Source organism: Alternaria postmessia, assembly GCF_024291825.1.
Source record: "Alternaria postmessia strain BMP 2775 chromosome Unknown scaffold_12, whole genome shotgun sequence".
NCBI lineage: Eukaryota > Fungi > Ascomycota > Dothideomycetes > Pleosporales > Pleosporaceae > Alternaria > Alternaria postmessia.
Genome location: NW_026260085.1, coordinates 220,406 through 240,664, shown reverse-complemented (window position 1 = coordinate 240,664; position 20,259 = coordinate 220,406). Strand labels below are relative to the sequence as shown.

General features: G+C 52.0%; 8 protein-coding genes across 8 annotated transcripts; 5 read left to right on the top strand and 3 right to left on the bottom strand.

Annotated features, from left to right (window-relative positions):
• Nucleotides 1-92: 92 nt before the first annotated feature.
• Nucleotides 93-1,648, top strand: RVB2 (RuvB-like protein 2; the record flags this gene model as incomplete). Its single annotated transcript, XM_051729268.1, has 4 exons — nucleotides 93-101; nucleotides 149-595; nucleotides 646-1,506; nucleotides 1,556-1,648. The coding sequence occupies 4 exons, from the start codon at nucleotides 93-95 to the stop codon at nucleotides 1,646-1,648; spliced, it is 1,410 nt and encodes a 469-aa protein (XP_051590983.1).
• Nucleotides 1,649-2,982: 1,334 nt separating this feature from the next.
• J4E82_002974 (uncharacterized protein) lies at nucleotides 2,983-4,080 on the top strand (the record flags this gene model as incomplete). Its single annotated transcript, XM_051729267.1, has 4 exons — nucleotides 2,983-3,152; nucleotides 3,214-3,391; nucleotides 3,440-3,870; nucleotides 3,921-4,080. The coding sequence occupies 4 exons, from the start codon at nucleotides 2,983-2,985 to the stop codon at nucleotides 4,078-4,080; spliced, it is 939 nt and encodes a 312-aa protein (XP_051590982.1).
• A 242-nt stretch (nucleotides 4,081-4,322) lies between these two features.
• Nucleotides 4,323-5,611, top strand: J4E82_002973 (uncharacterized protein; the record flags this gene model as incomplete). The annotated part of the gene is made up of 2 exons (XM_051729266.1): nucleotides 4,323-4,329; nucleotides 4,518-5,611. 2 exons carry the CDS (start codon nucleotides 4,323-4,325, stop codon nucleotides 5,609-5,611), a joined length of 1,101 nt encoding a protein of 366 aa, XP_051590981.1.
• A 1,504-nt stretch (nucleotides 5,612-7,115) lies between these two features.
• Nucleotides 7,116-9,251, top strand: J4E82_002972 (uncharacterized protein; the record flags this gene model as incomplete). Its single annotated transcript, XM_051729265.1, has 1 exon — nucleotides 7,116-9,251. One exon carries the CDS (start codon nucleotides 7,116-7,118, stop codon nucleotides 9,249-9,251), a length of 2,136 nt encoding a protein of 711 aa, XP_051590980.1.
• Nucleotides 9,252-9,521: 270 nt separating this feature from the next.
• Nucleotides 9,522-11,269, bottom strand: J4E82_002971 (uncharacterized protein; the record flags this gene model as incomplete). The annotated part of the gene is made up of 3 exons (XM_051729264.1): nucleotides 9,522-10,304; nucleotides 10,359-11,131; nucleotides 11,182-11,269. The coding sequence occupies 3 exons, from the start codon at nucleotides 11,267-11,269 to the stop codon at nucleotides 9,522-9,524; spliced, it is 1,644 nt and encodes a 547-aa protein (XP_051590979.1).
• Nucleotides 11,270-12,518: 1,249 nt separating this feature from the next.
• J4E82_002970 (uncharacterized protein) lies at nucleotides 12,519-13,256 on the bottom strand (the record flags this gene model as incomplete). The annotated part of the gene is made up of 1 exon (XM_051729263.1): nucleotides 12,519-13,256. The coding sequence occupies one exon, from the start codon at nucleotides 13,254-13,256 to the stop codon at nucleotides 12,519-12,521; it is 738 nt and encodes a 245-aa protein (XP_051590978.1).
• A 321-nt stretch (nucleotides 13,257-13,577) lies between these two features.
• Nucleotides 13,578-14,834, bottom strand: J4E82_002969 (uncharacterized protein; the record flags this gene model as incomplete). The annotated part of the gene is made up of 3 exons (XM_051729262.1): nucleotides 13,578-14,046; nucleotides 14,222-14,720; nucleotides 14,780-14,834. 3 exons carry the CDS (start codon nucleotides 14,832-14,834, stop codon nucleotides 13,578-13,580), a joined length of 1,023 nt encoding a protein of 340 aa, XP_051590977.1.
• A 279-nt stretch (nucleotides 14,835-15,113) lies between these two features.
• Nucleotides 15,114-16,909, top strand: J4E82_002968 (uncharacterized protein; the record flags this gene model as incomplete). The annotated part of the gene is made up of 2 exons (XM_051729261.1): nucleotides 15,114-15,368; nucleotides 15,416-16,909. The coding sequence occupies 2 exons, from the start codon at nucleotides 15,114-15,116 to the stop codon at nucleotides 16,907-16,909; spliced, it is 1,749 nt and encodes a 582-aa protein (XP_051590976.1).
• Nucleotides 16,910-20,259: the final 3,350 nt, after the last annotated feature.

Sequence of the window (20,259 nt, the reverse complement as noted above, 5' to 3'; positions counted from 1 at the left end):
CCCGTGCGTCGTTACTGGAGCTTCCATCTTCGCGTTCGCGATTTATCGCTGTCGCATAACGCCGCGGAAATTACCCACGACAACACATCATCATGGCCATGGTAGGTGAGAGACGTGATTCCCGCGTCACCTGACTGACAAAGCGTAGCCCATCACCACCATCGCCGAGAGCAAGGAGCTCCGCGGCCTCAACCTCATCGCGGCGCATTCTCACATTCGCGGTCTCGGTGTCGACGATGACACGCTCGAGCCCAAGGTATCTTCGCAGGGCCTTGTCGGGCAGGAGAAGGCACGGAAGGCAGCTGCCGTGATACTCAAGATGGCACGAGATGGAAAGATTGCTGGTCGCGCAGTCCTGATTGCTGGCCCTCCCAGTACAGGAAAGACGGCCATCGCAATGGGCATGGCGCAGTCGCTGGGCCCCGATGTCCCCTTCACAATGCTTGCGTCGTCCGAAATCTTCTCGCTGGAGATGTCAAAGACCGAGGCGCTTACACAGGCCTTCCGGAAGTCGATTGGCGTGCGGATAACAGAGGAGAGCGAGGTCATCGAAGGCGAGGTTGTGGAGATACAGATTGACCGCAGTGTCACAGGCGTGAGTACGAGGTTAGTTGTGGCAAGGTAGCGATACTGACTCCAGTGCAGAGCAACAAGCAAGGAAAGCTTACCATCAAGACGACCGACATGGAGACTGTCTACGACATGGGCACCAAGATGATCGATGCAATGACCAAGGAGAAAGTCATGGCTGGTGACATTATCTCTATCGACAAGGCTTCGGGCAAGATCACTAAGCTCGGCCGCTCGTACACGCGCTCCAGAGACTACGATGCGATGGGCATCGACACCAAATTCGTCCAATGCCCAGAAGGCGAGCTGCAACAACGGCGCGAGGTAGTGCACACAGTCAGCCTGCACGAGATCGACGTGATAAACTCGAGGACTCAGGGCTTCCTAGCGCTCTTCTCTGGTGACACAGGCGAGATTCGCAGTGAAGTACGAGACCAGATCAATACCAAGGTCGCAGAGTGGAAGGAAGAGGGCAAGGCAACCATTGTGCCAGGTGTACTGTTCATCGACGAGGTTCACATGCTTGACATTGAATGCTTTTCCTTCGTCAATCGCGCGCTCGAGGACGAGCTCGCACCGATCGTCATCATGGCTAGCAACAGGGGAAACACACAAATACGGGGAACAGACTACAGGTCACCGCACGGATTGCCACTCGACTTCCTTGACCGCGTAGTCATTGTCAGCACCCACGCATACTCCTCGGAAGAGATGCAGCAAATCATCTCGATAAGAGCGCAAGAGGAGGAGGTTGATGTCTCTCCGGATGCTTTGGCACTGCTTACCAAGATTGGCCAGGAGACCGGACTGCGATACGCAAGCAACCTAATCACGACTTCCGACCTGATACGCAAGAAGAGGAACGGGCCGGAGGTCACCATCGATGATGTGCAGCGAAGCTTTGCGCTCTTCTATGACCCCACAAGAAGTGTCAAGGTAAGTCTCCACGCACTAACCTGTTGGATATCACTAACGCGACAAACAGTTCGTCTCCGATTCCGAACAGCGTCTAATCGGCGATGCGGGCGCCGTCTCCTTTTCGATTCCCAACGGCGCCGAAGCGATGGACGTCTCATAGACAACCTTAACTCAATCTCAACGGCGTACAAGGATTTGGTCTGATGTCTGGTTCAGTGTGTTTGCATAGAGGGTAACCAGTGCCACGGCGTAGCAAAAAGTCTGGAAGTGTAATACCAAATACAAACAGCGTTATTTCTCATGGTACCAGCGGCCGTTTTACTAGTCCATGGCTGCGAGCATGAAGACGCAGGTGCAATCACACTAATAAGGCGCGATAAAAAGGAGACAGCCTTTCTATGTGGTTGTACGATGGTCTGTGCTATGTTAATCTACATCGCACGTGTCGTACATGTCTAGGGAACATAGATTGGCGAACCGCTCTTACGGACCAGCTATCCTCGTACTTGATAAGCGTGTACGCTGATGGCTGTGCAACGTCAAACATGGACGCGCAGGCGTAAAATTGCGCAGATACAAAGGGACGAACTCAGATCCAGGCGCGTAATTGTCATTCGATAAGGGTCGGATTTAAGGCCGAAAAACGATAGACTGCTGACGAGGCCTTGGTTATAGACATTCCCTAGTGAGACGTCCATTCCCGATTGGCGCAGATGCGCATGCGACTTCACTACTGGAGTACGTAGACCCAACGCCGCGACTCGAATCCTCGAAGCAGATATCAACAGTCGGAGCAAGACGAAGACGAAGATATTCATGTTGGGTTGTATTAAGATCTTCAAAGAATGACCCACAAGCCACAGCTGCTCCCTTCTGTGCCACACCAAAACGGCGCGCAACGGCCGGCAGCCGGCATCCGACTTCCGAAACCGCTCAGCATACAAATCTTGGAAAGCTTAACCACGCAACGCCGCGTGTCACTGGACAACGCTTCCTCCCAAGCCTCCACCAAATCCACGATACCCCGGGAAACCGGCACACCTGTAACTGACAAGGGGATAGTGAATGGCTATACGTAGGACAAGGCTGAGGAAGTGGATGATGTGGGCGGCACCAGGCACAGACTGGCAGCCTGTCGCGTGCGCGTCATGAAGTACTTTGACTCCCCTCCCGCACGCTCTGACCCCATGGGTGGCTTAGTTGTTCTTCCTTCTTTCTTATCTTATGTGTGAAGCGTCGCCTGCCATTGCTAGAGGTTCATTGACGTTATTCCCGCCTTCCTTCGCCCCACGCCTGTCGATCGTTCGACTTTGAAAGCACGCGATCTCCTTCCCGAAGCGCTGGTTACTTTCACTCCGTATTGCCTTGGTGTTTTTGATCGATCATAATAGTATCGTACGACAAGTGATACTTCCAGTCAACACCCTTTCGTCGTATTGTGTTTGAGACGACATACCTATCTAGAGAGCCCAGTGCAGGATTCCAAACTCAGCCATGCGCTTGTCGACTTGCGCAGCTGCGCTTGCATCCGCAGCACTCTTTGTTTCCACACTGGCCACACCCACACCAAGTCACAAGCTGCAAAGACAAAAAGTATGGGCGGATCGTATTGAAGAGAGGAAGAATGCAAAGAAGCCTGATACCAAATACTTCCACGAGCCTGGGTAAGCAATCTCCCAGCCTCGCAACTAGTCATTACCACCACAGGAGTTAACAAGCTTCCAGAGGCAGTCTTACTCTCGGCCACTATGACAAGCGTTATTTCAATGGCATCGTCTCAGATGAAGAGCGGACGGATACACAATCGCACATGGTCCGCGCTTATCTGAACTACTTCCGTGAGAACGAACTCGATACTTGGATAGCGCACGGAACATTGCTTGGATGGTGGTGGAATGGACAGGTGCGTTCCGCCTCCGGTGACTTGTGATAACCACTAACGCATGCATAGCGTCTGCCATGGGATTTTGACCTCGATACACAAGTGTCCCATTCCACGCTCATGCAGTTAGGTGCAGAACACAACCAGACGAAATACCATTATACCTCCTACGACGGCACCGTTCAGCGCGAATACCTCCTCGATGTCAACCCGTGGATCTGGGAGCGCGAGCGTGGAGATGGTATGAACATTATCGATGCGCGATGGATCGATGTGCGCAATGGGCTGTTCATCGACATTACCGGACTGAGCGAAACACATCCAGACGAAAACCCAGGACAGTGGAGTTGTAAGAATTATCACAGGTACGACACATCAGAACTGTATCCCATGCGGGAAACAATGTTCGAGGGCGTCCCGGCGAAGGTACCTTACAACTATGACAAGATACTCGTGGATGAGTACAAGGAGAAGGCTTTGCTGGAAACGGATTTTAATGGGTAAGTCGACCTTCATGTCTGCAAGGGAAGCCGTAACTAAATATGCATAGACACCGATGGGATGCCAACATCAAGGAATGGGTAAAGTCACCAGAGACACTGGCAAAGGAAGAACAAGAACGGAAGAAGAAAGAAGATGAGGAGAAGAAGAAGGTGGAGGAAGAATCCAAACTAGATGTGAAGAGAGTGGAAGAGTCCAAGCTGGAGTAGTATTCCAGCTGGCCGTAATGCTGGGGTGTGGTGCTTGATCGTCTCATGTTGGATTACGACATAGCTTGGGCATCGCCAGCGTATGTTTCTAGTACAAGATTTATTGATACCCGTTGCCGGTGGCGGTTGAGTAGTGCAAACAAGCAATTGCTGATCATGATATTAAGCGAGTCGTTTCGTTTGCGTTTTGATACCAAGATGCGCGAGCATGGAAGACCTTGGACGGGCCGATGATGGCGGTGATGAATAGTGAACAGCGCCTGGGCATCGGAGTTTAGTGATGACAAATTCCGATGGCGACCCGGGCGTCATCTCGTGGAAGCCTTGGAGAACGTCACCGAAACAACGATGGCTAAAGCTCAGCCACATGCTGCGAAGCTTTATATCTTGATCTACCACTAACCCACCACTTACACCGTATAGTAGATTATACTCAGGAACCTCGTATCGCCTCAACGCCCCTCTCGCCGTTTACTACAACAAGACTGCCATGACAGAAGCCGACGCATCCTCTGCGCCAACAACATCCGGCGACGACATTGAAATAACCCTCTCGCACCACGGCAAAGCAATCGCATTACCTTTTGCACAAGATGCCACCATTTCAGATCTTTCAGAGCGCGTCGCGACAGACTTCTCAATACCACCCTCGAACCAAAAGTTCCTCGTAGGCGGCAAAATCGGCCTCCAAAAACCCCCCTTCAAGAATCCATCTCTCCCGCTTACAGAGCTCGTCTCGAAGAAGATAACTCTCATGGGAAGCACATCAGAAGCTGTGTCGTCCCTCAATAACACCATAACCGCCGCCTCCGCCCCCCGCCGCCCCGGCCCCATAAAAGCCGCGACCCCAGCCCGAAATCGAGACTACAAAAAGATACAGGAGGAGGCGCAATATACATTCCACACTTTGCGGCCGTTGCCCTATCTGCCGAACCCGGACCGCTCCCTCCGCTTCCTCGAACGCCTCCGCGACGATGCCGGCATAAAAGCTGCCATGCGAACCCATAAGTTCAGCGTTCCTCTCCTCACAGAAATGGATCCCGCCATGCACACCACAATGGAGTCCCGCACACTGGGGCTAAACAGAAACCAAGGCGAGGTTATCGAGCTACGACTTAGGACGGATGCGTACGACGGATATAGGGATTACAAGACTATACGCAATACACTGTGTCATGAGCTTGCGCATAATGTTTGGGGGCCGCACGATAGGAATTTCTGGGAGCTGTGTAAGCAGATTGAACGGGAGGTTGCGAGGGATGATTGGAAGAGTGGAGGGAGAAGCGTGGGGGCTGAGGAGTTTTATAATCCTGATGATGATGGGGAGCAGGTGCATGATCATGGGGGGTGGACGGGTGGCGAGTTTACCCTGGGGAGTAGTGGGAAAGAGACCGTGGTTAGTAGTGCTGGGAGTGGAAGTGTACATGCTGGTGCGTTGAGTAGGAGGGAGGTGCTTGCTAGAGCTGCGGAGGAGAGGTTCAAGAAGACGAAGAAAGCGGAGGATGAGGCCAGTGGGAGCAGTCAGTCTTGAGCATGTGGTTTTGTTTAGAGTTGTGCATGCGCGTATACCCCGTCGAGTGCGTATGGTTGGGTAGATGTAGGTGCTACTACTTCGTTTCTTATATCGTATCTTGCTCTCAACATTCAAATCGCCTCGTGTTCGCTCGTCGCGTATCGGCTGTTCATTTCTTGCGATTTCTTCTTTTTTCGGCCAATAGCATAGCTGGTCGGCCCAAGATGTCGATCCGCAGGTTCGGATAGGAGGAAGCTATATAAGCTTTTACCCCATCTTCCCCAGCCCTTAGCGTGCCACCAGCCAAATCCACACCCGACGGTCTCCGCGTCTCCGTCACAACCTCACTTATAGCATCTATCTTGTTTGCAGTACTTCTGTTCTCTTTCTCAAGCACTGACACTTATATATCCATCTATACTATAGCATACTTCTTCGCTCAGCATCCATCATCCTCATGGGTTTCTTCGTCCCCCTGGCCCTCCTTATAGCAGCCGTTTGGTGCACTGTCGGCATCCTCCTTGCAAAATGGCTCAAGCAATCTGGTCACGCGCGGCCTTTTAAAGGAAGAACTTTCAGCAGCAGGGAGTTGTATGGTGGTGGTGTGGGGTATGGGAGAGTGGAGAATAGTTTTGGACAAGGAGCGGCGAGTGAGGGGAGAGGGCAAGAAGGCAGGGAGAGGGGGGTCGGTATTCCTCTGACAGGGGTAGGAAGGGTTAAGGGTGTTTGATTGGAGACGGAAGAGAAGGTGCTATGCGAGCATAGGCGATAGGTATGGTGCCTGGATGCTCATGTTGTGTTTCGGATGGCTGACACGCTACAGATGATCAACGTACAGTTCTGGCTCCTGTGGTGTCGTGACTGGATTGCTTAGAGAGGTAGTCGTTGTTGTCGCTGCATCTCCGATCAATTGGTTCCTATGTTTCGCATTCACTTCGGGTGTGTGGGTTTGTGCGTTTGTACATGGCCGATCACGCATTCATTTTCAACAACAACACCAATTTTACGTCATTCTCTTGGTTCTCCAGCCAACTAAGGCATTCAAATTTCTGCCTGGAAGATATCACAACACGCGCGTCGAGCCTGCACGTTCCTCCGATTACCACATCCTTTGTCTATTGCTCTTCTAGCCTGAATACTACCGGAATCAGACTTGCATTGCGCATATCAACAGCTTTGAAGTAACATCCTGCTTGATTGCTGCTGCTTTCCTATATACAACCTTTCCACCCATCGAAGTCGGTAGCTTGGTGCTTTACACCACTGTGTAATTCCAGTCTCCTGCAATTGCGACGTAAACAGACATCAGACACCAAATCGAGCACCGCTACCGCTAATCAACACACTGCATCCATCTAAAGGGTTACACAGCTCAGATTGAGTCGCGAGAGTCCTGCAACACTTACAACTTATCGTTGCCTGCTCTTCACTGCCACGCGAACTCCTAGAAATCGACTACAATATGCTCGGCCATCCCAACACCAACGCTGCTTCGCTCATCAGCCTGGATTTTACCTCAAAAATGGCGTCTGAGACGGCTAAGTTCACCTTGCTCACACAAACCACTACCACGATGTTGTTATCCAAACAAACTCAGGCGACGCAAGCCGCGCCTCCTCTATCCTCCATTGCGAGGACCCTGACCCAATACTTCTTCGGCGAAAGCACACTCCCTTTCTACCTCCAGCCATATGGACATCTACTGCTGGGTTTCACAGGAGGTGCAGCTGCAGCGACAGCTCTGTACAGCTTCTTACAACGTAACAAAGATGACCGCAAAAAGATTCAACTGGCCGTCTTCCATGTCGTGCGTGTTCTGCAAAATCTTCCCAACCTGGAAGAGCGCATGCAGACGCCAGAGAAGCTTCTTGCTATGATCAGCGAAGAGGTCAACTATATGATCGGCATTCATCTAACTCAATCGGAGGGCGATGCCACTATATCGCAGGTCAAGCGCAAGGTTGAGACGGATTTTAATGCACGTCTGCAGAAAGACGTTGTGAAGAAGCGGAGGATGGACAGTGCAGCGGTCGAAGACGAAGATGACGCACTGTTCGATCGTCCTGGGGAGGTTGATGTACAGGCTACTGAGGCGCATGTTGCTGTCGACGTACTAGGGGTTGTCCTTCAGTCGCCTTCCTCTTCAATTGAACGCAATGGAAACACGTCTCAGGAGCTGGACTTATCCCATGAGGAGGACCTGGACCTGGATATGAACATGCCTGATTACGACAGTCACTATCAAGCCCAGATGCCATTTTCGTACAAAAAGCCAGTAAATGAGCGGTCGCTACCCGCATCACCTGGTTCCGACTATGACTCGAACGAGTCTTCACCTGTTCTAGCTGCACGGCCTTCAAACCCAACCACTCGCCATAGTTATGGTGATGCGTATGAGAGAAATGACACGCTTGCTTTACAGCCATCAAGGCTTGCCTGTCCTCGTGGCAACGTCATCTCATATGAGGAAGACTCAGAGTCAACTCTCCAACCATCCAACTCCACACCTCGTCGCGACCAAGTGTCCTCATTCGAACACACAGACACGCCACGACCGAAGATCGCTCGGAAGGTCAACGATGGTTCTGGCAAAGACAATCACAACATCTACTCTTCTCCTGCTTTCCAAAAGAAAACCCCACCTGTTGATGAAGCGCCTTTGACATATATCATCACAAAGGATACTCCTGATCGTTATGAGAAGCCACGCGTACAAAATCGCCCCAAGACAGCCGTGAAGCCCCGAAGCACAACTTCACTCCATCGGCCACCTAGCACGATAGCCGTGAAGACGGAAGGCGCGGTTGACGGGACTTGGCTTTTCCCCATACGAGAAGGTCTATCACCACATGTGAGCCCTGCGGTGGACACCACACAGTATCGTGTTGCAGAGAGTCGCAAGCTTCACAAGAATCTTGAAGGAGAAAGAGAAGACCGCCGCCGCTTCAAGAAATGGATTCTAACAGATGTGGCAGTGCAGGAGTCTGATGAGGAGAAGATCTCGAACACGGTACGAAAGGAAGAGAAGCTCGAGCAACCAGCCCGAGGCGGAGTTGATGAGACTCTCCAGCAAGTTCTTGACTTGCACGCCACTGCGGAGGGCTTGACGAAGAGTTTTGCACAAGAGTATGCCCAAGAATCCGAGGAAGAGAAAGTGGATGTGGGTGACACTCTGCCCGATTTTATATCAATCCACTCAGATAGCGACGAGGATGGTGAGGGATTCATTGCATCCTCTCCACCCGGACCTGCAGACTCATCACCATTTCATGAAGACGTAGAACTACCGTCTAGTCCCTCTCCCTTACCCACCACAGCTGCTTCACCAGCATTCCGCCAAGCCTATTTACCGTCTGTAGCTAAGTCTTCTACACCGGATTCGGCGTCATCACACGACTTCCCAGTACTTGCTGCTGGCTCGTCACCCAAAAGGGTAATTAGAAGCGCGGCTCCAAGCCCACCAGAAATCCCTAGAGGTAGCCCTTCGAAAGCGACCCAGCCACTCGAGGCACCGCAGACACATGTAGAGTTCAAGACTCAGAGGGCGGGTCGTCCCAAGAACGTGACGAGGGCGCCTGCCAGGTCGAAGACTGCGCAGACGCCTGGAACACGGAAGAGCGCGAGGGTTGCAGCGCGGGCTCAGGCGGAGGGAAAGTAAATGTTGGATGTTTGGGAGGACTACAGGGTACGGGTTGAAGTGTTTACCAAGAGCTCAGACGCATTGGTATACTTTAGTTTGTCTTTTGGGCGTTGCCATTGCAATACCCTTTTGCGTTGTATTCCTCTAGCATGGCGAAATGATTTTAGCGTCTTTTATAAGGTAGGTAGATTCGCTCACGTCATACTGATGGGCTTCACGACGGGGATGCACATGCATATAACTTTGTAAAATACGATATGTTCATCATTTCAATCCAAATTTGGACATCTACTTCCCACCGTTCTCCAAATGCTCCCTAATCTCCTTCTCTTCATCTCTGGCCAACACACCCCCATTCGTCGGCTGCACGGCCACAACAGAGCTCCTCCTCCTCTCTGCATCGTGCGCCTGCTCTGTATCCGCATAATCAATGAGCAGCTCGCCCTTCTTTCCGTACCGATGTGGCAAGTCGTGCGCAATGCCAACGACGTTGAACGGACCCGTTGCCTTGTGGAAGATCTCGTCCATCTCCTCGAGGGAGCGGTACGCGGTTTCCGGGAAGAAGAAGTATACGGAGGGCACCATTGCGGCGTTAATAACGGCGAAGATGATGTAGGTCTGGTAGCCGATGTTTGCAAATGCAGGAGGAGTGATCATGACGACGAGGAAGTTGAATATCCAGTTGGCGGTGGTGGAAATGGCGTTTGCAGGCGCACGAATGGACAAGGGTGTAATCTCTGCGGGATACAACCATGTCATGCCTAGCCAGCCAATGGCGAAGAAGGAGTTGAAGACGAAGAGGAAGACGGTGGCGAGGAGACCCAAGCTCGTGTTACCAATGTTGCTGGTTGCACCTGCTAGGACAGCCATGGACATTGACATGCCGGCCGCACCGAACATCATCAAAGAGCGACGTCCAAACTTCTCGATTGTGAAAATGGCAATCCAACTCGCCATCCAGTATTCTGTGCCGTTACATGCGGACAAGAGGCGACTGAGGAAGGGCGAGAGACCGATGGAGTTTTCGAAAATGGTTGCGGCGTAGTAGGTGACTAGGTTGATACCCGAGATCTGTGGTCTTGGTCAGTTACTGCTGCATATCGCTTCTGAGCTGACAAAACTTACTTGTTGGAACATCTGGTTGACATACGCCAACACTGTGCGGTGGAAGTTGCGGTTCTTGTTCATCTTGAAACAATCTCGGAAACCACCGCGCGACATTTCCAGAGTGACGTCCTTGACAGCCTGGAACTCCTCTTGGATTCTCTTGTCATCCTGAGGCAGATCGCTCAATGCAGCCAATACCTCCAAAGCCTCCGCCTCTCGGCCCTTGAGCACCAGCCAACGTGGACTCTCAGGAAGACCGGGGATCATGACGAGAATGAACAGGGCCAGAATAATCTGGAAAGCAATCGGGAAGCGCCAGGCGATGCTGCTCGGTTCAAGGAAAGAGAACCCCAGATCGAGCCAGTAGCTAAGCATGACACCGAAGACAATCATCGATCCTTCAATCATGACCATTTGACCTCTGCGATGCGGTTTCGATGTTTCAGACTGCCATGTGGGAACTGTACTCGTGTTCATGCCGTTTCCGAAACCGGTGATCCATCGTCCGACAATAAGTTGTGCAAGACCGTAAGATGATGTTTGGAGGATGGCTCCTACGATCATGATGGCGCTGCCGATGAAGATTGTCTTCTTGCGTCCGAGCATGTTGCCGAGCCAGATGGTTGCTACGGCGCCGAAGAAGCAGCCGAGTGTGTAGGCACCGACCGTGATGGCCTGGATGGTTGCAGCATGGCTTGTTGAACTGCCTGGCGGTGGGTTGACGCTGTCGATTTCGGGAAAGTATCTGATGAATGAGCCCAGGGTGAGCAAACCACCCATTACACCTTGATCTATTCAAATGTTAGGTCGTGTATTGTTAGTGAATGGCGTAGGCGCTTACCATAACCGAAGAGTGCGAAATCTGTGCCTGCAATAATAGCAATGGCAATGTTGAGCTTAGTGCCCCGGAGGCCGTAGAACTTGCCCATGTTGTATAGTAATACCAGTAACCAGTACGCGTGTTGCGTTGTGACAGATCAAAGGGACGTCGCAAACAAACAACGACAGAGGCCAGCTCGCTTCCCAAACTCGTGGCGAGGTTTGCGATACGATGAGGTATGACAGCAGGCGCGACGACGCTCTCTTTAAGAAATGTCGCGTCTCTACTGCCACCAATGTAACAGTAGAGTCCGACCTCAGTCCCCCATCCTAGCAAATAACGCCGAACCGCGCTGCCCTACCGGCGTCATCCCCACAGTTTGCTTCGACGATGACGTTTGGTCTGGAGCCGCTGATGATCCCAACCCCGTGGAGTTTGGCGTGCGGAGAAAGACACACTACACGATCGCACGGGGATAACAGGGTGCGGCCATGTCATTGGTTGCCTTCACTCCGCATCAGCACTGTCCCCCCAGCACCGCACTCAAGTCACCCCAGTTGACTCGTTTGACTCGAATTGCCCACCGGGATTACTAGATTAGGCTGTCCCGGCGCATTATGATGTCGGCAATGGGAGGAAAAGTTCGCGAGGCGGTGTTTCGCGCCGCGGCGTTGTCCTTGCTAGCTCTGGGGTCAAGCATCGCGAAGCCCCGGGTTAGTCCGATGCTTCGGCGCACGTAAGAAATTGCTTGGGCGGCTTGCCAAAAAGCGTAGTCCCGCCTGTTAGCCCTCGTAGTGACAACTGCCTAAAGAACCTCGTGTCGAAGCAGCGGGAAGCCCTTATACCCAGGTACCTGGTGGTGTTGAGGTAGGTTTGCCGCTCACAGGTTGAAACAGCCTGCGGGATTATTGATCATCAGGGACAGGGTGCGCCAGCCACGCGACAAGACCAAGTTTTCTCGGATCGGAACAAGACTGTGGAGCCGATGGCTTGGAGGGAGGCTTCTTTGTGGAGAACGCGTGATTGAAGCTGCGCTGGATTGCATATGAGATCCTTCCAATACCTTCCTAACACGCACATGGAGTAACACTAACCGCAAGCAACCATGTGACATCGCGATTCTGTTTCAAATGCCGCGATATTTTCTATCAAATGCCGCTAACGTTATAGTGGGTGTCTCTTTCACATGCACCAGACTGGGGCGATGATGCAAGCAGTTCTCTACTTCACGATACACGCCCAAAACCTGTTCAATATAAAAGCGACGAAACAGCGACGCAGAGTCATGCCAAACCATTTTTCTTTATGTTGTGACTAGCAATTCCACCAGGAAAACTGCCCGGGCAACGCCTTGACACCTAAGGTTCCCAGGCCGTACGCTCGGTCTCCACCATCTCGTCAACCGCCGACCCTGCAAAACGAACCGGTCTGATCATCCCGTTCAGGTCGGAGGTTGAAGTCGTTGCCTTGGGCGTCTGTAGATACTGGTTGGATACAGCTCTGACAGGAATAGTGGCAAGCTGCGCCGAATCATCTCCGGCAGAAGATGGAGCAGCAGCAGCAGCGGCCGCAGTAGAGATCGTTCCACGTCCAATCATCTGTACTCGCTTTCTCTTCCATTCAGCTACGATCGTGTTTGCCCTAGTATCATTTCGCTTCCAACGAGCCATCTGTTTGACCCTTCTAGTGGCCATGCCAATACTAGCGGTCACTGGCTCGACCATGCCCATACCGACGTAACACTCGACCTCCCACACAGGCCTATACCTGTTGCCTAAAAGTCCCAGGGTTTCGTCATCTTGCTCCGTTGTATCATAGATTGGTCGCTTGAGAGGGTCAGTGGACGCTTCTACAAACTCACCATATTCTTCGTCGTCTGGCTTTGCAGTCTCGGTCTGATTAGCGTCTGATGTAGTAGAAGGTTCGTCCAACGGATTTACAGATGCCTCTAGCTCAATAGAAGGATTGGACTGTGAAGCAGAAGATGCATGATCATTACCCCAAGCGTTCTGTACAGATTCAGCTTCACTGACCGCATCCACGTCTAGCACATCAACCGCCAAAAGATCGGATTGAGTCGGTATCGTAATGTTCATGTCGGTTGATATGTCAGTTGATTAGAGACCTGCACGTGCAGAGACAGAGAAAGAAGTTCTTCTTGAATATCGTAGTATTCAATTTCACTTTGTGGGTCATCGTGAAAACAGGCAACATTGTGATTGTTGCGCCGTGGTCTCACGAGCCTCCGAAGTGATTCTACATGAAGCATCGAAGCATTGTATGAAGAAATGGTATCAGACCGAGAATCGCTAGAACGTGCGCCTCTGGCGCGAAGACGAAACGCTTTTCCTGAGGCATTGGAACGTGAACTCCACATCCCATCGATGAACGCCAATAGTGTAACCATACTAAAGGTATTATACGCGCATAGCTTCTCTCGCAGCAGGCTCTCTCTCCATCTCGTACTCGATCTCGCGTCTCGGGCCCTTTGAATCCTTTGATGGCTTCTTCTTGGGCTTTGGAGGCGGGCCAGCAGGACGCTTACGCTTGAGGTTCGCCAGCGTCTTCTTAAGAGCCTCTGTGTCTTCGTCTTCAGATGCCTCTTCGTCCTCGTCTTCTTCGCTACCACTTTCATCGTCTTCGTCACCTGAGCCTTCGTCTGGACTCTGGCCACCTATCCAGTCTTCGAAGTCCTCCAAGTCGTCGTCGGATTCGCCTTCTATGTCGCTCACATATTCGACTTCACCGACACCGTTCTCCATCTCGTATTCATTCTCTTCCTCTTCGTCTTCGATACCCTCATCCAGGTCCTCGTCGCCCTTGAGCTGGCCTTCTTTTTGTAGACCGTTCATAACACGCTTCCAGACGTTCGGTTCCACGTTGATCCTGCGTTCGAGTTAGCCTCGATCTCATATAATAAGTGAGTTAAGTCTTGGTGTTGTGACTGTGCTCATTAAAAAATTAGAGTGTTGTTGTTGTTTTTAGTCCTCATCGTAGGACTCAGGGTTAAAAAGCAAAAATAATCATGGCAGCTGTGGGGGAAGAACGGGTGTAAACTTACGGTCGATCACCATATGCGCCACTGCGCAGACGGTCAATGAGGACTCGCTCAATGGCGCGCTCAACCTTGGCAGCTGCAAGAGCCTTTCGCTCTCGACCTTCCTCTCGTCGGCGAACCTTGGGCGCCAGTCTAGGAACCAGGCGTTCTCCTAGGCGCTCTTCTTCCTTGGCCAACTTCCTTATTCTTATGTTGACCTGGGTCAGACGTGTCAAGCGCTGCTTGTTCTTGTGCTTGAGGAACTTGGGGAAATATGCAAGATGTTGGTCGACAAGCTCGAGGGCTTGGCCGTAGTTCTTGGGTAGCTTTATCTTTTCCCACCATTGCGACGGAAGATGGGCGCGTTCGATCGCTTTGATATACAGGTATAGATCTCCGGTCGCAGGATCTGAGCGAATCGTGGCATACCGTGAGTTGGCGAGAGGGCACGACTGCTTGGAGCAGTAACCCGATACGTTGTGTTCATTCCTGCAGAACGTCTGGTCCTTTGTGGTCTTGAGTTCTGAGTGCAAAAGGTTAGCGTTGATTGACGTATACATGCTGGTATGTGGGAATACTAACTGAAGCTGCAAAAGTCAGTTCCAATGACGGACCATACAAGGTCATCTGAAGCCATGGCGGCGTAAGAATTCTTTCAGCCTCGCTGCAAAACAAGTGAGATGCTTGGCGGCGGTAGTCCTGTGACTAGGGGCGAAAACAGCAAAAGGACTTTTGAGGGGAGTGAGGTTTTCGCTGTTGCGCGAAAGGAACAGGTGTTGTCGTGAGAAGGTAGACAGGCGACGATCTCAAGAAATTATTATCTTAGCGTGTGCACGGGCCACTGCGGAGGTGCAGCGGAGCTATCACGGCATCCTTAATTCCAACACAACCATGATGTAGAACCTCAGCTTGCGGAATGAGAGCCATTGTCTCATCCCTTCGTCGCAATGCTCTTAGTCAATTGAGAGCACTCAAGCTGCCGGTCTCCTGTCGTACGCGAACCACATGGCCGCAATGTGGACCCCACCATGCTGTTCAGCGCATCTTGAAAGCTCCCAAGGAGCGCCTATACCATACCAGCCATGAGGAACCAACCATCTATGCCCTATCTACTGCCAATGGACGCGCAGCCATAGCTGTAATTCGCGTTTCAGGGTCAGCATGTAGACAAGTCCGACTCGCGTCTCCACACACTATCGCAATGCTAACGCCTTTTAGATATATAAAGGACTATGTCCCTCCACGTCCTTCCCAAAGCCTCGATACGCGACCTTGCGCAAGTTGTATGCGCCTGGCTTACCTCCTTCACCTACAACGATACTAGACTCCGGTGCTCTGGTACTCTACTTCCCCGCACCCAACACAGTGACTGGAGAAGATGTCCTTGAACTGCACGTACATGGAGGTCCAGCCATTGTACGCGCAGTCTTGGCAGCCATACCAGAATGCGCAAAGGCATCGGAAGGTCTCGAGTCGATGCGCAAGCAAATTCGGTACGCAGAGCCTGGAGAGTTCACTAGACGCGCCTTCGCCAACAACCGGATGGACCTTCCCCAGATTGAGTCGCTGGGAGAAACACTGTCGGCTTCGACGGAACAGCAGCGCACTATCTCTGTAAGGGGTACCAACTCTTCGCTAGCCCTACGATATGAGCATTGGCGCATGTTGCTGCTGCAGGCACGAGGTGAGCTGGAGGCCTTGATTGACTTCTCGGAAGATCAGCACTTTGACGAATCACCCGCTGTCCTATGCGCCAATGTCGCAGCTCAAGTCCGCGCCCTGCAGGTGCAGATGGAGCTGCACATTGCGAACGCTGTTCGTGGAGAATTGTTGCGCAATGGTATCAGTGTTGCGCTCCTTGGGGCGCCCAACGCAGGCAAGAGCAGCTTGTTGAACCGTATTGTTGGAAGGGATGCCGCTATCGTTTCACAAGAAGCCGGAACAACACGGGATGTGGTTGAGATAGGGCTAGATCTTGGCGGATGGCTTGTCAAGATTGGAGACATGGCCGGTTTACGTCGGCCTGGTGTCGCAGGTGCGGATATCGTTGGGCCTGTGGAACAAGAAGGCATCAGGCGCGCGAAGCAACGAGCGCTGGAGTCAGACGTTCTGATCGTCGTCCAAGACGCCACAGCCGAGATGGATCCCGAGGTTATGGAGACGGCAAAGCAGTGTGTTGACATCGGCATCCAAGTCATTGTTGCTCTCAACAAATGCGATCAACTCCACACATTCCAACTCTCGCGGACGGCATGGGAGGAGAAGATCCGTTCTACACTGTGTCTTCCCAACGACCGTCTATGCTTCATTTCCTGCAGGTCACCCATGACACCTTCAGACACATGGAAGAGCGACAACATTTCAACATTCCTTACCACTTTGCAGGACACCTTCAAATTTATGACAGCCGCGTTGGTTCCCGACTCAGACCCTGACCCAAGCATCTGGCAAGAGTCATTAGGCGCGACTGAGCGTCAACGTCTTCTTCTCTCCGAATGTCTCAGCCACCTCTCCGCCTTCATCACGACCGTTGCCGACCCCTCGGCAGATTCAACCAGATCCGGTGAAGACAAATCAGGCGAGGCCGACGAGGTCGACATTGTAGTCGCCGCAGAGTGCCTTCGCTCTGCCGCCGACGCTTTGGCCCGCATCACTGGCCGGGGTGATAGCGGCGACGTTGAAGAAGTATTGGGGGTCGTTTTCGAAAAGTAAGTTACCCAATCCAATTTCTCGCGTATCCTCGTGTTGTGTCATGTTCTGGAAGCCCTCGTAAGGCGTTCTGTACTTTGGCCCCATCCAGGTCAGACGGCAGCCTCCGAAAGGGGGCTAAGCGGGCTTTGCTGGGGAAAGCCACAACGCTTATAGTACGGGCGCGTCTGTGCAGTATCGATTGTTGCACGGGGCGTAACTTTCCCCATGGTGCCTGCCGGCTTACGTGGAGCTGCGGTTGCAAAGAACACGTGACGAATATCTGGCTAACATCAAACTTCCTGTAGATTCTGTGTCGGCAAGTAGGGAACACGTTCTCCGATACCAGTGGCCATCTGTAAAATCTACTGCCATTACGATGATCTATTGTACTGCGTGGCAAGGGATATCGCCTGGACGTCAAAACTCTATCGTGGAAAGAGCAGCAGTCATTCATTCTACAACCAGACCAGCTGGTCTCTTGAAGACACCCAAAACTCCACAAAACACCTGATCTAGAGTCGAGAGATAATGATCTTGGTTGAAAAGAAGAGCAAAAAAAACGTGAAATCTACTACGCCTAAACACCAAATGACTCCGTCTCTAGATTCGATACCCTGTTGTGTTACCAATTCCGTTACCCAGTCGCTCAATGAAGAGCTTATCTCAACTTATCCAACGCCTCAGAATGCCGTATAACATACATATTTCCATGATTCCGTAATTCGTATTCATATGTCAAAAAACTCCGTCGCTTGCTGATGCCGAGTGAAGATAGGAAGATAAAGAAGAAGAGGCTGGCAAAGAAAACAAGAAAGAAAAGATGGTGGTACAAGACAGGAAAGGAGAAGTGATGGTACAGTGACGAAGGAAGTATGGAGACAAGAGAAGAAAGATATGACCGAACCCTAGGAAATAGACAATGGCCGCCATCGTTCAAGACGTCGCTTGCGAAGTGTTTGTGCGGCGGGTTGTGGGTAGTAGCGAGGCGGGATGGCGTGAGGCGTAGTCATACTGAACCACGCCGCCATGATGCTGATAGATGTTTCGGATTGCGGGAGCAGCCGCTGAGCTTAGTTGTAGCCTCCGCGGCCCATGTTGGAAGATTCTTCCTGAGGAGTTGGTGGTGACATTGTTCTTGTGTAGTCTGTTTGTTCGGCTTTGTTGTTTGTTGACTTGTGGGGTCTTTCAAAGTTGTGCTTGGTCTTTGACGTTGGTACAAATGCTCGGATCTTAGTTGTATCCACCGCGACCCATTGGGGTAGTGTCTTGAATGTTGTGTAGTTGAGGGTGTGTAGTCTCAGAATGAAACAATACTGATGACGACCAAGACAATGTGCGTAGAGGATATACAAGGAAGTCGCTGATGAAACAATGGGATAATGGTAGAAGACGGAAGGAGCAGGTGAGAATGGATGCTGGATGACTGAAACTTTGACTCAAAGGGAAGAAGCGACTCGACTTATATGAAACAAGAGGCCGACAAAGACACCAGAAAATGCAAGAAAGCAGACTAGGAAAGGTAAGAGGAAAAGGGCGTTCGGGTGTTGTGACTGAGTTGATCCGACTGTTCTTGCCTGCTTTCCAATGGTCCAGGCATCCAAACCGTCTTTATACCGCACAGTTCACCTACCTGTTCTCCTCTACACCACCAACCACAATGGCGGGAACTGGTGGCGGACGCACCCTGGTGCACGCCACGAACAAGGCATCTAGTCATCATTTTCCTGTTACTCGCCGGACGACTGCGCAGCATGCGAAGCGTTTTGCTTGGGTAGACAGGAATAAGTTTCAGGGTCTGTGGGTGGGTGCGTTGGTGCTAGGGTGCGTGGGAATGCGTGGCAGTGAGGGGGGTGGACCTGTGCCCACGGGTGGGAACTGGAGCCGCAATGCAATGCACGAGCTAGGGTGGATAAGATGGGCGTGCGCGGCTGATAGACATCCTTGTTGCTGATTACATGGAATCGTGCGGAATCGTGCAACAGCATCCCCCATTGGTGAGTCTATGGGTATACCGATTGCAAAGCAGAGAGAAATGCCGTCCCTCGTGGACATCTGGACAGTGACCGGACGAACGAGGTGTTGACGACGCAGCATTTCTGCCTACCACTACGTATCCTCCCATGCGTCATGACCACACGTCTTCTCTTCACCACTAACAACACCCCACGCTGTTACGATCGGAACGTGTGGAGCCCTCGCCAGCGTACTTTCTCGACAAGCGCGGGACGATTTGCCATTGGTTGGTTATTCGTAACGCACGATACAGTCATACAACATCATCGCGACAAGCATGTTTCCCTACACCAGATAGCGTACCTGCGCAGTGTCCAGACACCAAGAAATCGCATTAACCTTTGCGAGGCAATTCATCCTTTCCCGTAGCTCGCGCTTTTGGGCGACTTGCAGTTTTGAGTCAATTATCGCATCGTCCGATAGTTACTCATCCATCGCGTCACCATCTATCGACGATTGCTGTGCTGCGTCTCGCTTCGTCGGGGCCGTTTTCCATGGATACTCGGCGAGGGCAATACTGGGCGTGCGACACGAGTACTCGCAAGCCATGTGCAAAAGAGCGAACTACTTCTGGGCGACGTTGCAACGTGCCGTTCCAGATTTGGGAGGCCGCCCCATGGCCTTGGGTCGTCTGAAGCAGCGAATAGGGTTGCTTAAGTGGCCGAGAGAGCTGTTTCGAGACCACCGGGGGATACAGTGCATGGCGGAGCGTTTGAGCCTTACCCGCCCATATGCCCGCTGCTTCAAACTGGTGGACTCTGCTACCCATGCCCGACCGTTGGTGCCCGGACATTGGGAATGATCCTGGTTTAGGAACTTTCACACATGCACCAGTCGCGAGACGTGCAGTCCGATCGTGACGGAAATCCGGTACATCTAGCGCACAATGTCCAGCTGCGATGCACCCCAAGACCCACTTGTTGCGAGAATGCGCAGTCGCTATGCCTTAAATAGGCTTAGCTACCGTTGTCATACTCCAGCTTGGCCAGAAGCCTGTCCCAGAAGGTACATGAAGATGCAGGAACAGAGTTCACTTGCTGTTGTATGTGGGCTGAAGACGAGGGCTGTACGCACTAGGACTGTGAGGTCACATTACTAGTCCGCACCTGCGGGACGCACTCGCCTGCTCTTTATCGTGACTGGCTGTTCCGAATATGTCGACCTTCACTATTTGCACGCACGGGACAATGGGCATTCGCAACCATGTCGAAACTCGGACGGCGACATACGCCTCGAAGCTTGACAACGCCTCAATGCGCACTGTCCAGATACCGGTACGCCCTATCGTCACGTTCCCATACCGTTCAGAGCAAAAGAAGTAAGACTTGGCCAATACGACTTGCATAGACGCTCACGTT